At 34.6% G+C, this 17,652-nt stretch overlaps 1 protein-coding gene across 1 annotated transcript in view; it reads right to left on the bottom strand.

The window, feature by feature from the left end:
* Positions 1–17,313, bottom strand: part of FAP (fibroblast activation protein alpha) — a 40,609-nt gene extending 23,296 nt beyond the window's left edge. The window contains exons 1-11 of the mRNA XM_035568728.2: positions 16,660–17,313; positions 16,301–16,385; positions 10,936–11,031; positions 8,910–9,004; positions 8,688–8,762; positions 8,430–8,482; positions 7,193–7,265; positions 5,452–5,572; positions 3,760–3,914; positions 2,894–2,997; positions 2,431–2,566 (exon numbers count right to left, since the gene is read on the bottom strand). Coding sequence (XP_035424621.1) covers positions 2,431–2,566; positions 2,894–2,997; positions 3,760–3,914; positions 5,452–5,572; positions 7,193–7,265; positions 8,430–8,482; positions 8,688–8,762; positions 8,910–9,004; positions 10,936–11,031; positions 16,301–16,385; positions 16,660–16,665 — 999 coding nt within the window. The 5' untranslated portion in view covers positions 16,666–17,313. The remainder of the gene's footprint in view (positions 1–2,430; positions 2,567–2,893; positions 2,998–3,759; positions 3,915–5,451; positions 5,573–7,192; positions 7,266–8,429; positions 8,483–8,687; positions 8,763–8,909; positions 9,005–10,935; positions 11,032–16,300; positions 16,386–16,659) is intronic.
* Between the last annotated feature and the right edge of the window lie 339 nt (positions 17,314–17,652).

Raw genomic sequence — 17,652 nt, 5'->3', positions numbered from 1 at the left:
TTGTTATTCTCAACGTAGTTTAATTAACATTCAGAATCTCACTTTTTCCTTTCAACTCAGTCCATGCAAAGTGATTTGAGTGCAAGATGCAGATATTGCCCCTTAGAATACCATTCAGTACTTCACAAGTGCTCCACTGAGCAATTGACTTAGCAGTTGGATTTTATTTCTTATCAATGTAAGATAAATGGGAAATATTATTTTATATGTGCATCATAGATTTATTTACCCTTCTTTAAATTAAGGCTCAGTTCCCGATGACATAGTACATTAAGAATATATTTAACTTCTCTCATGTGGGTAGTCCCATGACCTCTATGGGATTTTTCTGTTATTAAAGTGTTTGTAGAATTTAGAGATTTTGTATATTTATAGTAAATTCCAGTTTCACAGACAGGTATTTACATGCCTAGCTTATAGTCATAGGAATAGTTCCAATGAAGTCACACTGGTTCCTGTGGTTTATTAACGTAAGCAAGACTTGAACACTTGATTTGAAATGAATCTTTTTGATGAATCAACACTTTAGGAACATCTTGTAGATTATATTTTGTTATTATTTTCAAGTACATAAAGCCTAGCACATTTATTGTACATTACAGTCTCAATTTAACTGAAATCAACGAGTGAACTATTTTTGCTGAAGGAAACGCACAGAGATATACTTTCTAACGGCAAATAGAGCTAATGCAGCACTCCCATCTGTTCACACTCCTTCAATTGGCCATTTGTGCAAACGTTAATGTGATAAAAGCATTGTATCACTATATAAATATAGAATTATAGAAACGTCAGTAGTGATTCCATAAATAAGGTATCATGGAGAAATGCAATTAAACAAGGATCATGAACACAGTCCTGCAAGATGTTAATTGTTCTGGTCTGGTTCCAGCAAAGCAATTAAGCACATGCTTAATTTTAAACACATAGATAGACTTTCTGAATAAATAAAACTGCTTACTTGCTTAAAGTTATGTTTGCTTTAAAGTACTTTGGTGGATTGTGGTAGAATCCCAGATCCCTTGATTTTTTTTAATGTACGTTAGAACATTTAGTTATTAACATGAGGTGAGTTATTCTCATGAGGTGAGATTCAGTGTCAATGTACTTGTAAATAAGTCATTCCTCTTAGGAAACACATAAAATGCTGCAGTAAATACATATTTTATCCTTATAAACTAAGGCTATATCTCTGTGGAAAATTACTTCAATAATAACATTTTTGAAAGAACAGGACTTTACCTTCCTTTAAAATTTGTAACAATTATAATATCATAGAGGAATAAGTATTTTCAGCTTGGAAAGACTGTGTTAATGAACTCTGAATTTACAACCTATCATTTATACAAAAGACTGTTATAAGTATTCTTGCTTTTTATTTCCCATTAGTTCAAAGTTTTGGCCTAATACTAGTTCTTACAGGTGCTCTGTACTATGACCTCTAAAAACCAGGCATGCAAACAGCATCAATGCTAAGAGACAGTAAAGGAGATCTCTGTAGTAGTTACTGAAATTCAGTGTTACACCTTCCTTGCTTCAGGATCCATGTGATATATATCAGTCAGTGTGTACAGTCTTCAAGCTTTAAAAGGTCTTTCTAAGAACTTTTTTTTTCAGAAAAGCTTCTGTGCATTACACCTATGACTCTCTATGTACGGGGATAGATAGCTAGGCCATATGAACTCATGCCTCTGCTCAACAGAGCATGGTTTTCCCTCCGAACTGTCTTATTAATAGTATGAGGTGTTTAAATAAAATGTAGTGTTACTGTTGCATTTAGTTGGAAGTTTTCTTTTTAGATCTGAAAAAAGGTATTCCTGAAAACTTGTCTGCTTTCTCCAGCTGTATGACTTGATAAAACAGAAGAATGTCTCCTTCTTACAAACCTGCCTTACTTTTAATCTACATGCTATTTCAACTAATTTAACATTAATCATAAAGGACACAATTCAGTTAGACTTAGCATGAAATTTCTACATGCTATAATACAATTTAAAAAAACAAAACAATATGTATCCTAAATGGTTCCACTTTCGAAAATGAAGAAAGCAAGAAGGAACTAAACAGTTTTGAAACCTGGTCAGTACCATTCTTGTTATTTTCTTGCTTTGATTGTCACTTAACATCACAAAAAATATATTTTGGTGATATTATTTTTTGCTGATGCAGTTAATTTTTTCTTTTCACCTCTCAGCCAGCATTTAAATTTTGAAGAAGGTATCACTATTATCTAAAAGAGTGTGATCAAACACTGGAAAAGACAACTATGGCAGCGACACAATTCTTTTCTTAAAAAAATGAGGGAAATATTACATACTTCTGTGAGTAAGTCAGAGCAACCTGTGTATGATGAGTAGGTGTTAAAAGAGGATAATACAATGGAGATTAGCAAATGTTAATTCCAGTAATGTATATTTCCAACTTTATTACCTCTGGACAGTCCCAAGTATTTGAATGTTCTTTGAAGTCACAAATAGCTAAGACTGAAAAATTCTGGATTCTCTTTAGCCATTGCACACAGATTCGACTATCTGTTACCCAAGTAAGCCAAGTAAAATAATGATCACTAAAAAAATAAAAGAAAGAGAAAAAGAGTGGTCATTAAAGAACAAAAATATAGAAGCATTGCTACGGACTGTAACCCCCATTTTGATCTGTGGAATACAAAAGCAAAACTTCTATTCTCTTAGAGATGTTTTTTGTCCTTTGTAACAATACATATACGGGCATACAAAACACAACATTTCTAGGTAGCTTCTGACCAATCTCCAATTAAGAGATTGATAGGGTACTACATTGTTAGAAAACAATTCAGAGTTTTAAGCATTTAAAACAAGCAGATATAAGCTAATTAAAAAAAATAAATTAGAAGACTTATTTGAAAGCACACTACCTTGATGCTATTGCTGCAGGAACTGGGACCTCTTTAGGACCAAATGCTTCAGCGTTAATAGTGTCCACAATAAACACTTTAACAGTAGGATTTTTAGCACCAGCCTTGAAAGAAAATGTATCATGTTATTCAAATCAGGCTCTGAAAAAATCAAATCTAGGATAATTACAACACTTTTTGTAGGGATAAGTTACAAAATATTTATTCATTTGAGTACAACAGTACAAATGTGACCTTATAAGATCTCAGAGTAGACTCTGCACAAGTAGGATGTTATTTAACTTTGCATCATTTTATAAACAAAGAAGAAACCCTTTTGAACAGCCAAATTCAGTGCATTTCTATACTGAAAATGTAGTGCTTAATGGGAACCAGTGCTGTATTTGCAGTGTGTATCTCTGCAGTACAGTACAAAACCAAATCCTTCTTGCTGTAGGTCTGGCACTTGAAAACAGGTAAAGTTTTCAGTATCTCAAAACCCCTTGAGATCAAAATGTACTACGAAGTATGTAAATAGACTGAAGCTTTTGCAAAATAAGCAACGTCTTATAATTGAGGTACTGCAATGAAAAATAACAACTATGTAGTTAACACATTACAAAAAATAAACTGAATTAGAAAAAGTAAGGCTTGACCATACAAACATGTACTTTCTCACATGCTTTTTACTTACATGAGGAATTCTGTTTATTTTACTACAGTATTGAGCATGGCCATACCTTTTCAGAACTTGTCCCAAGTTTGTTTTTTTTCCATTAATTTAGGCCACAATGGACTTAACTATTTCAATACAAATACTTTCTATACACAGTTAATGTTACAGTTATCACATCTCAGGAAGTATGTGAAAAGAATGAGAAACATACCTTTGGGTATGGGATAATTATTTTTCTGGGATACTGGTCCTCACCAAAATATGAATATTCAATAACTGGTATGTCGGAATCATTAAATTGTACGTATGCTAAATATCTTCCACTCGGAGACCACCACAATGCATATTTTGTTGCTAGCATTTCCTCTGAGGGAAAAAAAATCACTCGATTGTTTATCAGTGTAATCTATCTTCTGATCTATTACATCATTTTACTCTTGTCAACCTAGACATATAGAAAGACTTCTACTAAACAAATAACAAGATCCAATTCTGCATCAAGATTTTGCAATGCATCTCAAAGAAAGGCCTAAAGAACTCCCAAAAAAGTGTACACAAATCCCATTTGACTCAGTTGGGTTTTACATATGTGCACGTTTCATTTCTTTTTCCTTTTTTTTTTTTCTTTTTTTTGATGTACTGAAGTGCCAAATAATGAACCAACATTAAAACTTCCATTAAAGCTTAATGCCCAGCCATCACATATGCAGCAGAACAATGCCCAATTTGTAAAGTTCTGATATAGTTTCAGTAACTAAAGATCAGGATTTTGGTCATACAGTATGAATGCAAAATGCAGTCACTGGCAGAAAACATATTTCTAGTTTGTATAGCTACATGCACTCTTATAGATGATAATAGCTTCCTTTAAAATAAAGCCATGGCACACATTTCCAAGTGCTCTCATTTTGGTAAATCCCACAGGTATTTGTTTACTATTATAATAAGTTGAATCCTTTGGAGAATCCATCTCACCCCTTCTCCAGCTTTTGTTTCGGGAATAGCTCTCTGTACCAATTGTCATTGGGATAATCTCATCTGCAAACACTAGAACATCTCATCTGCAAACATCTAGAAAGTTCCATTGTGTATAAATTTCCACATCTCTCTCTTTCTCTGTAACTCCCTAGATTCTTCTCCCTTCCAAGCCAAGATCTAATCCTGTCTCTCTGCCAGTGCCTCACACTCCTCTATGGCTGTAACAATGACTGTGACTCAGCCTCACTAATTCTCTTTTTTTTTTGTACCATTAAGTAAATCATGTTCCTTCTGTTCTACAAACCTCTTCACAGCTTGCTTGTACCCCAGTTTTCCTCTCTCACTGTTTACAGACAGGTTAACTCTGTAATCCATTCATTATGCCAATTTCCATCACTTACTACATATACTTTCAGTAATATTGTTCAACATTTCATCTCATGCTGCCTCCAACCTTTGGAAGACTTGCCTTAGGAGCACATGAGCAGTGCTTATAAAGTGCAGTGAGGACATGGATAAAAACATGAAAATATGTCATAGATAGGGACTAGTTATATGAAAGAAATATGTGAAATATATGAAATATGTTATATGTGAAAGAAAAAAAATCTTCTAATTTGCATTTGTAACATTCAATTTCTGAATGCTCTTTGGCTCCTTTGTAAAAGGAGGTAGTGATTTGTATACACCTACTTAAAACAGTTTCAATATATGTGATTCCCTTCTCATCTTCCCTCTCCCCAAAATAAGAAGTCATTGCCAGTCCCTAGCAATTCTAACATGGCAGAAAACAGATGAAAGTAAGCAATCCTTAGGGCTGTAAAAACAGTGCATCATCACAGATGGTGTAGAATGGATCTAGAAAATTGCATAATTCAGACAAAGCATTTAACATGTTAGTTGTTGCCCTTTGAGATTTACTTACCTTCATAGACCCAATCAGGAATCCCATTAAATATTTCATTCTCTTTTCCATCACCAGTTAGTTTAATTGGTGCCTCTCTTGGACTTTGTTTCAAATATATATTATTCTGATAAACGTATGCCTAAAGACAAGAATATATTTCTTATGAGTACATGCACCAAGAACAGGAGTTGTCTGAGTCAAAGATTTTGCAGTCAACGCTACTAATTATACCAACAAGAAGACATGATCAATGAATACAAAATAATAAATATTTATTTTAGTAACTCTACATTAAAAGCCTTTGCAAATTGCGCAAGAGCAAGTACTTCTGTAAATAAATTTTACATTACAGAACAAATTCTATGTTCAAATATGCCAGAATAAATCCTGAACAAATCCCTTGATCTTAATAAACTTCAGAGGATTCTGTGGCTAGCTTTGGTATGGAAAAGCATGAAAGTAAAATCTTTGAAACTCATTCAGATTGCTGTGTCTACCCTCAGGTAGACAAAGTATCCTTGTGACTTTTCCTTCTGGTGCCACCAAATTAGAAGATAAAAACAAATACAAAAAGACTCAGAAGAAAATAATCAAACTTTTCTAAATCTGTCAAAAGGCCTGTGTGATGTAAGATGAGAAAAAAATTAATCTGTTTGGGCTGGTTTGTTCTTTTTTTTTTTTTTTTTAGTTACTAAAAGAGAGTTCTTGCAAGAAGTGCTTGCAGACCTTGCGTATCTCTACATTTAAACCAAATGAACGGATTTGTGGTTAAGAAACTGAATCAGAAACATGACTTTCTTAGAAAATTATGTGTCTTGAAGCTATAAACACTAGTTAGCAACAAAAGTGTAACACTTTAACTATTTAATTATTTAAATGAATAATAAAACTCCTAAAACTCTTGAGAAACAATACAAGGGGAATTGCATAAAAACATTACAGACTATAAGTACTTTATCAGGAAAGTATTTTCACTGTGTCCTGTTTCCAGAATCTTGACAAAGAAAATAGCAATATTTCGTTTAATAGAGAGATATAATACTCTCCTCCTACCCCCCAAAAAAAAACAAACATCAAAAGAAAATATTTTCCTAATACATTTTCCATTCATATTTAGTGTATTTTCTTGGGAGTTCTCTGAAATTAATATGATGTTTAAATGTAATTTCATGCACAAATATTTAGTCAATACTGGGCCACTAGTTCTGAAACCACCAACTTGGGCTGATGCTTTGGAACAAAGAATGACTAACATTTACAAACTTGTAACTACATTCATTAGGTAATTTAAAATTATTTTAAAATACTATCAAGTAGTTATTCAAAAAATATAGGAACATTTTTTGTAATACTTAGAATCTGGTAGATGTTTCCTAGAATAAAAATTTGAGAGGAGATTTAAATATGGTATCTTTAAATCTCCATATTAAACTAACAATATTGTATGGTGTCAAAGGAAAGCACATCATTTTTCAGGCTTTGAAACTGAATTTAATCCTATATTATGTTGGTCAATGCTTGATAAGAGACTGACTAGCCAACTAAAACACACTGTAGTTCAGGAACGTGGATCCTTTTATTGAAACAGACAAGTCAACATTTATGAAGTTAAAACCATCCTTATCATTGTTGTTCAACCAAGGTTGGTACACATGGGCTTCTCAAAAATATGGCCTAACAAAGCAATAACCAAAGGCAAATAAAAGTCTTCTAGTCACATAAAGCAAAATGATTCTAGAGATTTGTTATCTTTACTGACCAATTTGTGTCCAACGGGTGACCAGGATATATACTGAATTTTATGTGGAAGCTGGTTTTCTGTTACAAAACCACTAAAAAAAGGAAAAAAGTTGAAATGGCTTTTTGCTCACAGTGCAAATGTATCATTATAATGTACATTCATGTAAAATTCATGAAGGGCTATATTTTCTAACAGTTTTTCATTTAATGAGCAATGCAAAATTAAAGCAGGCAGTCAGACATGCAGCAATGTGATTGCGTGCACTAGTGCTGGCAAAGGGTAACAATTCGACCCTTTGAAAATATATGCAACAGCCAAAGAAGGCAGCCTTATCTCCTCCTAAATGCCATGTAGACATCTACAGGCATTTCCTCTATTTGCAATCTGCATTATAGTCTCAGCAAGTCATTGGGAAATGTGAACTCAGTGGTCACATGGTAGTTCCCAGGATATAACATGCTGAAGCAAGCGTAACAGCAGCAGTTAGAACATTTGTTAAGGATCATAGAGCCACATGCAGTACCTCTGTACTTACATTAGTTAGTAGTAATCTGTCACCTTGAGCAAAAAGCTTCCCAAGAATGTAGCAGCTCAGTGCAGTCCCTGTTGCTCAGAGCTAAGAAGCATTTGGTCATGCTGCAACTTCTGGCATAAAAAGGTGACTGGGGAGGCAGATGGCCTCCTTCAGACTTGGGTAGAAAGCAAAAGAGGAGTGGTTTGTGGAAGATCTTGGAAAAAAGACCAAATGCCATGGGAGGAGCTGTAAGTTTTTGGGGAACCCAAGACGGACTGTTACAAGATCACTGAAGAAAATGTGAGATTTTAGGAAAGCTGAGGATTAAATTAACCAGAAAAAGGATGAATTAGAAAACAGAAGGGCAAGGAGACATCTGGTGTGAGACTGAAGTGGACTAAAGCAGCCAAGACAGGGTGGGAGAAATTTATGCAAAGAAGAAAAAAAAAGATGAGAATCTTGAGCAGTCAAAGTTTTAGGGCATAGAATATAAACCAATGCAGATACCTGGATGAATAGATGAAAGGACTGTAAGATTTTCTCAGAGGCCATTTGTTTCAAAGAAATTTCTTGATTTTGCAGAAGTAATAGGTAACAGTCATTAAGCAAACAAGTAACAAATTCAAATAAAAGCTAAGCAGTGAGTAGGCACATTGCTATAGAGTTTTTCAGTGAAATGCTTCCAAACATATCACTACAGAGTATTTGCCATAGCTCTATGTAAGAAATATCAGGCCTTACCCATAAATGAGATCATAAATGTGGTATGATGCTGTATAAGAATATCTCCACAGCTGCAAAAATTAAGTAAGAAAAAAAATAGTATTATTAAACTGGAAAAGGATAATCTAATTAAAAATCATCAGCTGTCTGTTCACAGCCTTCCACTTTACTCAAGAAAAAAAAAAAAGAAAAAAAATATTTATGCTTAGTAACCACAATCAACAAAATACTGAATGAAACCAAACATTTCATTAGGCAATATATTAAAATAATTACCTTTGAATAATTGCTCTCCAGAGCCATGAAGTATTTGTCCGATGACAACACATAATTTGAAGCATTAACTTGTTTCTGAAAGATTAAGAAGTAGATTAGATTCTAGTAAACACTTTAAATAAGGAATTGATGAGTCAGTTTTTAATCTACTCACTTCTAAAGAGATACTTGAAAAAACTGCATTTTGCTATCTCATATATAACTCATTGAAAAGGTACATACCATTGTGCTATTAGTCATGATAGTAGTTAGGTAGTTCAGTTCAACGTTGTAAAGAATAATATCATCTTCTGCAGACTGATGAAGATATTCATTATCTTTAAAAACAAGATAAACAGGCTGATAACTTGCACAGAAGATACTGTAGAACATTTCTGTTTATGAAAGCATTCACTGCTTTTGTCAGTAATAGATTTTGAGTGAGTATCTTTTGGCATCTACATAAAAAATGTTTTTCTTCTATTGATGCCAAGGTACAGAATTATACAACTGTCTCCAGGGTTTTATGTTCTCTTATGTATCTCAGGGATTATGTTCTCAAGATCATACACTGCACACAGAATCATCTAGTTAACTTCACTATTCAATGACAGATTTTATTCTTAGTAATATCTGATCAAGAATATCAGGGACAGACACATTAGAAGACTAGTATCACAATATAAAAACTATAAAGAAAACTTTCAAGATCCTTGTTTATAATTTCACCAGCACATTCTCGTTTGTACAGGTTACAGAGATAAGAGGTGTACCATGTAACCGACACTACATAAGTGACTCTGCCCCTACTCACGCAGATCCTACACGGTGAAGGTGAGTGGCTTCCAATGAGAATTGAATTTAACCTTACCTATGCTCAAGACACGAGCCATAGTTTGGCAGAGCGTGAAGATCAGAATTTTAGTTTCACACCGTTGTTTTCATTGCTTTAAATGGAGATAAGAAATTACGTATTTGGTGTAGCTAAAGACAGTCTTTAACAATTTAAAAGCAGCCTGAAACATTGTATAAGGTTTTAATTTGGAGGGAAATTAGATCACCCTCAGATATTTAGAGAACGCTTATGTGATTTGAGTAAAAGCATTTGAGGTGATCTCAGGCCCCCTTAGGAAGAGCTATTAAATTTCAACTCCCTGCTTCAGAAGGGAAGTAGGCATATGGAATGCTGTAGGCATGACTATCTATGGAATCTATGGCATGACTTTTGTGTGAGTTTTGTGACTGCTGAGAGGAAAGATAAGTTTAAGTGAGGAGGATATAAAGAGGGAAGGAGAATATCAGGTTTAGGTGATACGCTGCCTACATACTTCTGAATTCAGACAGAATTCTAACAAATGGTGACCTAATTTTTAAATCATGTAAGTGATGTCTACATACTTCAAATTGCTAACTGTGAAACCTGAACTGCTGCTAGCAACGTCCTGAAGGGCTTTAGTTCAGTTCTAAAATTGTGGGTTTAAACTAACTTGATAAGATTCTATGTAAATGGGCATTTTGTCTCTTGTCTCTACTCAGAGAATAACTGCTTGAGGCAGTGCAGAGATATGAGCGGTAGTGCTGCATGTACTAGAATGTAACCCATTCTAGCTCAAACTTTCTGGTGCTGCTGCAATTCAGTGATAACAAGAGTCGTATTTCAGCTACACACTGACACATACATCAGCAGCAATTAACTTCATGTCTACCTCTACCTTAAGGAACTTGCTTAGAAAGTCATCCTTACTTTCTATGCATTGCCTTGGAACTTAGAATTTCAGCAGTGTCTCTGCATTTCGGTAAATAAGAGACAAGAACAGCTGGGCTCACTGCAGAGTTAGATACTACTGAAAACAAGAACAGGGCCTGTAAGACAGGCTACCTCAATTATTACCAATGGTAAGTGAAGAAATGCAGTGACAAACACAAAAAAGAGAGATGCCTTGAACATGACTGACACATTGACATATTTATTTCACATGCAGCAGTAAGTATGACAGTAAAAGAAATAAATCACCAAAAGCCTCTGTAAAATGATAGTTTAGGCTTAACTTGAACATTTGTGTTGAAACATCAAATAGCGGGAATTTCTAGAATGACTGACAGAAGAGTAAGCTTGATTTTAAGTTTTGACTAGCAAATTGTTTAATTTTATATTTAGCATTCATTCAGAGTAAGTCTGGAAGAAAAGTACATTTCTTAGTCTGTATAAACCAGCCAAGAAATACATATTAGAAAGGCTTATGTATCTTTGAGAAAAGGTTTTACTTACCTGACACCCAATAAGGAAAAAATGTCTTATATTGAAAGTTTCCATTTAAATAATCGTCCAGTGTAAGAGCTCTAGGACCATCATCTGTGTTAACAACTGAAAATAAGACAAAAAGTTTCTGTTAACACAATGCTGTGAAGTGAAATAAATAAATAAAAAAAATGATTACTTGTCAAGTATTTCCTCTTTTCTATAATTTAAGCACCAGAGAATAGTGAGGATAGCACAATTCTGGAACCATGCAGGCAGCAGGCACAGCAGAAAGGAAAATTCTCTGTTACTGTTCTGATAAGGTTCTTCAGCCTCTGAAGGAGTCACCTTTAGGGATACAAAATTAGGAACTGGATGGATTAATTATTTTCACCCAGAAATGTATTCAGTGAGATATATTTACTTGTAGATCCTGGGAAAACAAGAAAAGCTACTTATGTACAAAGGGCAAATTGAAGTTTTTTTAAAGCATAGGTTTTGTGAACTTGTGTGAAGCTGTGAACAGAAACAATTATTTGTCTGAACAGAGATCTACACATATTCAGCAGAGTCAAACTGTATATACATACAAATCCCTACTGCCAAATTTCATAAAAGCCTCATGAACCAGTGTTAGAAGATAGACATAAGACTTTCAAAATGATCACCATCCACATATATTTCTTAGGAGTCACACAAAAGAAAAAGACAAAGGTGCACAGGTTAAAATAATGTTGAAATGTAATGAATGACTGAGCCCAAACTTCCACTTTTTATTTAATGCTTTAAAAGAAAATTGGCAATAATTCTGGAGAGAAGACAGGTGCTCTGGTATTTGATCTCTAACCAGATTAGATAGTCACATTAAAAAATGTACAACATTGTGGCTGGTTTTGTCGCTTTTCTTTTACCACATTTCTTCCAAAAACTAAAGCACTTTAGATTAGGGAAGGGGTCCAGAACAAAAAATAAGGACAATCAGTCCAGATGAGAAGAGGTAATGCTGAAGTGCTGGCTATCTAAGTACACAGAAATGAAAAAAAAATCATTATAGAAGTGTAATTCAAAGTAAATAATAATAATAATAGAAATTCCATAGACTTCACAAGAGAAAGATTACTCAAAACATTTAATCTTCAAAAGACACAGGTACATTTCTGAGAAAGGCCAATTTTAAAAATTTGGCAGCTTTCAAGTCTAGGCATTCTGGATTTGATGCTTTTCTCTTTTGAAGTCAAGGTGAATTTTGCCATGGTCACCAGAGGTAGAGGGGATGACCTCACACATGGTCTAGTAGATCTCTACCACTCAGAAGACAGCCAGAAACTCAACATGACTCATTGCCCTCAGGTTTCATATCATGCTCCATCACTTCCCCATTACAGCCTCTCTCAGTTAAGATCACACTCACTTCCTGGGAAATGTTTCTTCATATTCTCTCCATTACTTTAAAATGATAATTCATATTTTCTCCAGCTACATGACTATTATTTACTGTAGAATACACATGTCAGGTTGACCACTGACACTAGCCTTGTCTGCACTTATGCAGAAGAAAGCTGTCGTGAGAAATAAAATTGAATGTCAATCCATGGGCAAAAACCTATCAGTATAAATTCTGAGCTATTACTATATGTCGAGAAAATACTCCAAAAAGTTCAATATAAAGAATTTCTCTTGTTAATCCCATGATTGTACATTACAGATCCTTGATACATTAATGACAAGTACAGAATATGGAAAACTTAAAAAAATACATAGAAAAAAATAATTCCAAAGAGGAATCCAAAGCCACTATATTTATATTTAACAATGATTACTTATCACCAACTTCCAGTTTAAATTCTCTAACTGAATGTCTATTAACTGTTAGAAATCCATGGTTAAGATTTATTTCCACAGTTGTGTGTAAAGGAGCCTTAGATTTATTCCTGTTTGGTACCTTAATCTGGTAAAATTTCTCTGTTTCTTCTCTCATGTTAAGAGGAGTTTTTACTAAAAAGAAAAGCAGTATGACAAATGTCTCATCTGTCCTCTAATTTTCACAGCTCTAATTTAAACCTTTACTCTGTTCACCATCTCACCCTTACATACTTAATATTCTGTGATAATTTATTACGACTGCTAATGATTTTCAAAATGTGTCCACTTCTATCTGAATTTCTACCCATGGACTGCAAAAACCTGAACACAACTTTCACTTGATTACTTTTAGTTTTGGATGCTTGTTTCTAGGCAACTGAAGACATAGCAATGCTTTAATTAAGAGCAGCAGCTTTAATTGTTTGCTGTAATTGTTGTTGATTCTTTTTTCTGTAACTAAAGACTAGTTCAATAATAGTGTTTGAAACCTCAGAATAGACCCTAACAAGAAAAGTACTTTACATGTCTGCATCACTATACGGATGGTAATTTGGATGGTTGTTGGTAGGCTTTGTAAGCTATTTTGCTGAATTTTATTTCTTTGTGAAATAACAAAGACGAAACCATATGCCCAAAGACAAAAAGGAAGCAAATATCAGAGCCAACCACAGAAATGAAAGGTTACCAGATTTTAACTTTGCTTTCTTCCCTTTACTGCCCCCACCATCTTGATTTTAATGGTTTGTGGTCCATTTGCATTCATTTACAGGGTGCCATTCTGTATTTCTCTTGCACGTTTCAAAAAATCAGAAAACGCAGAATAATTCTGTGCACTGAATTAGTTACTTTGCTTCACAGTGTAACTTGCTTTTCATATTCCATGATCGTAATTATTCATGCATTTCAGTGTATTCCATGTACATGTATAAAATTGGTGTTAAAAGTCTTCAAGCATCTATTGTCACTGACTTTATGCAGATACCTTCTCCTTTAGTGTTCAGTTTTTTCTTGTGAGAGAGTTTAACAAAACACAGAAAACAGAACTTTTAATCATAGTAAGTGGATGACTTGACAAAAGAAAAACTGGTTAGTGTTCTGGGACAGCAACCTTGCAGGTGGTGTTGTATTCACTACACTATCACAGAACCAAGGTCTTGGTCTCAGTCCTAGGTCAACTGTGCAACAGGAAATATTGAAATACAGAAATATTGATCAGTCAGGATTTTGGCTATTAATTAAAAATAACAGAATAAAAGATGCCTGTGGTTCTGTTATTGCTTTTGAGATACAAACAGGTATTTCTTTCCTGTTAACGCTGCTGAAGAACACAATTAGTTACACCAGTGTACAAGTGAAAAGAATCTGAAATGTTTAGAGTTGGGTTATCATAGCTGGGTTATCAAGGTAAGTCACAAAACACATTCATAACTCAATGAAATGTAAAAAAAACCTGTCACCAATTTCTCAGTCATTTGCAATTCATGATATTGACATTGCTCACGGTGCTCTTCTCAGACCCACAGAAATTGTGTAATAACCACTGCTAAGTATTTCTCCCCTATTTCTCTCTGAAAAAAGAAAATTATTTTCCAGTACAACAGAGGTTTTCACATTTTGATATGCTTCCATGTATAAAACAAAACCAGCTATCACATCTTGAGAGGTTTGAAGAACATGAAATTACTAGAAACTTAGCAGACAAAAACACAACCAAATTATATCTTCCAGTTCCTTCAGGATTAGAGATGACATTTTGCTTTGCTGGCATCTTCAGCAGAGATTTAGCCTGTGTCTACATAATTCTCATATGCAATTAATCTTTCCACATCACCACATCCTTTCAGTAAAGCAGTAGTCAAGGTGGAATGTACAAACAACATTCCATCTCTGTAGCTACTTCCTGTCTGTCTTTGACTTGCAAGATTTATAATCACAAAATTAATTTCTATTTCTTCCTTTTGCAGCTGATCAGTAGACTATCCAAAAAGGTTTAGGCATAAACAGATAACTGCAGCATTTGCAGTTCCATCTGAAAATACAAAGCTATAATCAAACATGTTCGACATAATTATGTGTTCCACAATTGTCTGAAATGCTCTTTCTAAGAGCATTCTGTAAAGTAAGGTAAATTCTATTTCATCCTACTGGATCTAAATGTGATGTTTGATATGATTAATTACCAAGTCACCATTCCAAGAAACTATAGACGAAAAGAATTCTTTGTAAAGGCTGAAGAAGCTCAGACCAGTGAGCTGGTATGTGATAACTTCAGAAGGAAAAAATACATTCATTTCCTCTTACAGTATCTTCTATGATCTTTAGCAACTTCTTCAGGCTGCCAACCTGATCCTCATTCTCCCCTCTCTTTGTCTCCTTGCTGCTCTTTTTTATTTAGATTTCATTAAGACACTACGTCCTTTCTAAATATGCAGATTTGGTATAAGGTTGGCTTGATACCACACCTTTATCTAATAATGAAAGCTCAGATTTGACCATGCTTCAGCTAGCCAAAAAATCTGGCACCCCATCATAGGACAGTAAAAGTCACCACAATTCTGAGGTGGTTTCTCTTCACAGCACTACCTCCTGCTGTGATATAATCTATCCTCACATGATGCATAACAGAATTAACCCTAAATGCTTCACAAACCTCCATTCTTTCCCTCAACACAAATATCACACAAAGATTAACCATAGGAAAAAAAAATCCCTTTAAATACTATTACTGGAATAAGAATACTGCTACTGGAATATATATATATATATATATATAAATTACTATTTTAATTATTTTAGAGGTATTCATCCACTGTAGTGGAAGGGATGTGTAAATACTTATAATGCTCTTATTAGAGCTCTCATAGATATAAATGACCATTAGGTCAGTGCCACTCGGGCTCTAAATATCAAACCACACTCACTTGAAGCTTTACCAGAGCACTCAGCAGATCACACTGCATCAGCAGTTACCCACAGCTGGCATAATACTAGAGCAAACTTTGCACTCCTATTTTATCCAATATTGGCTTTAATTTTCAAATGCAATCTTAAATATGTTCACAAACAATTCACCATATCCTACGAACAGAGAAATATTTAACTTGTAATTGGGTAGAGAACTTTTATAATTATTGTGATAGCATTGAAAACCAAGTACATGTTCACCAAGGTAGAGAAAACTACTAACAGATGAGTCTTATAACAGTGAGTCTTATAACCCTTAACATAGAAAATAATATGAGGAGATCTGAGAACTACTTTTGCAGTCCTGTCTAAGAACATTATATGACATGCACAATAAAGTTAACTCAGGTGCTTTTCACTTCAAAGAGTTCATTGTTTCAACATCTGCTGGCATTTGATCATACCTTCAGGATATTTCAGCTGTCAGTACATTTCTGTATAGCAGTAAAGCCATAACAGTACTGACACAACAATCCTAAAGATGAGTTAACAAACTTTTATGAACTTTAGAAGCCACTGTAGCTGTAGACATTGTGTTTTCCACTACATTAGATTACAAATGCCTTACCTTTTGATGGAAGCAGTATAATACACATAAGCAATAAGGAAAGCAAAAGGCATACAACCACGCCAAATATTACTTTTAGCCGGGTCTGCAGGACAGAAACAAAGAATAATTACATTTCTAATATTGCCTGAAGTACACTTTAATGGCTGATAATGTAATTAAATCCTCCCATTCTCTTTAACTGCTGAAATCCCTCCAAATAACAAACAAAAAATGTCCCTGCAGTACGTTCGAAAAGACTTCCCTTTCCTTTTTCTTTAAAGCAAATACTTTCACATCAGAGCCTGGCCTTGTACAATAACCGACAGTTTAAAACAGACGTAAATGTTACCGAAAGCTGAATTGAGCTGCATACAGACCTTCATTTTCCTGCTGTATTCTAAAAGAATGCAAATTCTCTTTTCTGGGTGTTGGTCAGTGGATCTAGGAGAGGAGTTTGAGAAGGCAGTGTCTGTTTTCACAGTTGGAGGCCAAACCTCTGGCAGCCTTTTTTTTTTTTTTTCCTACATACTTTTGTAAACTGTGCCAAATTTCAAAGGGTTTCCATAAAATTAGAAACAGGCTTTCGGGGAAGTTCTTGAACCAGAAATGGACAGCGGGTGGCTGTAGGGGTGGTGATTATACACTTCCCATCGATGTAAGCTGTAACCAACATCTGCTTACACTAATTTACGGGTTTTATGAATCAACAGTTACTTGATATGTACTGTTTTTTCTCTGAAAAGTATCTACAGTATATTTTGGCAAGCCTCACATTCTCAGGACATATTTATGACCTTATTTCTACTTTCTACTGAGAAATTAAAAGAAAATTCAGGAACATTGTTATTGTTTATCTATAATTCTTTTATGTTTACTTTCTGAAATAATAAATGATGACATAAAAATGCAAAACAAGAAGCAAAACCACAAGTTGTTTAATGTCTTCCACATGTAAAGAGAACTACTTTTTTCCTCAGAAAACAGTAAACTTCTATGGGCTATGTAACAGAGCTTGGGCCAGTAACCATCTACTGGCTCTGTGCACATTCTGAAATAACACTTAAACCACCAATTGTATGTATTTTATTTAGCTCACTGAAATGAAGTCAGCTGAAAACAGAGAAAACTTCTCTTGAGACCACAGCGTCAAGTTACGTAAGAGAATCCTCAGCAGAGAGAAGAAACTCTCGAAAAGAGAAGTAAAAGTCCGTCGTGCTCATTAGCCTGACTTTGCACAAATATCCTTACTAACCCCTCTCAGAGCTGCTCTGGAAGATGGGGAACACGCACGGAGCCGGGACCCGGCTCTTTCCCTTAACACAGATCTCGCCATCGGCGCTTCTGTGAGGAGAAAACCGCGCGGCGCCTCC

This window comes from Cygnus atratus, chromosome 6 (genome assembly GCF_013377495.2).
Source record: "Cygnus atratus isolate AKBS03 ecotype Queensland, Australia chromosome 6, CAtr_DNAZoo_HiC_assembly, whole genome shotgun sequence".
Classification (NCBI taxonomy): Eukaryota; Metazoa; Chordata; class Aves; order Anseriformes; family Anatidae; genus Cygnus; species Cygnus atratus.
Note: the sequence above shows the minus strand (reverse complement) of the source record. Positions and strands in the feature narration are given on the sequence as shown.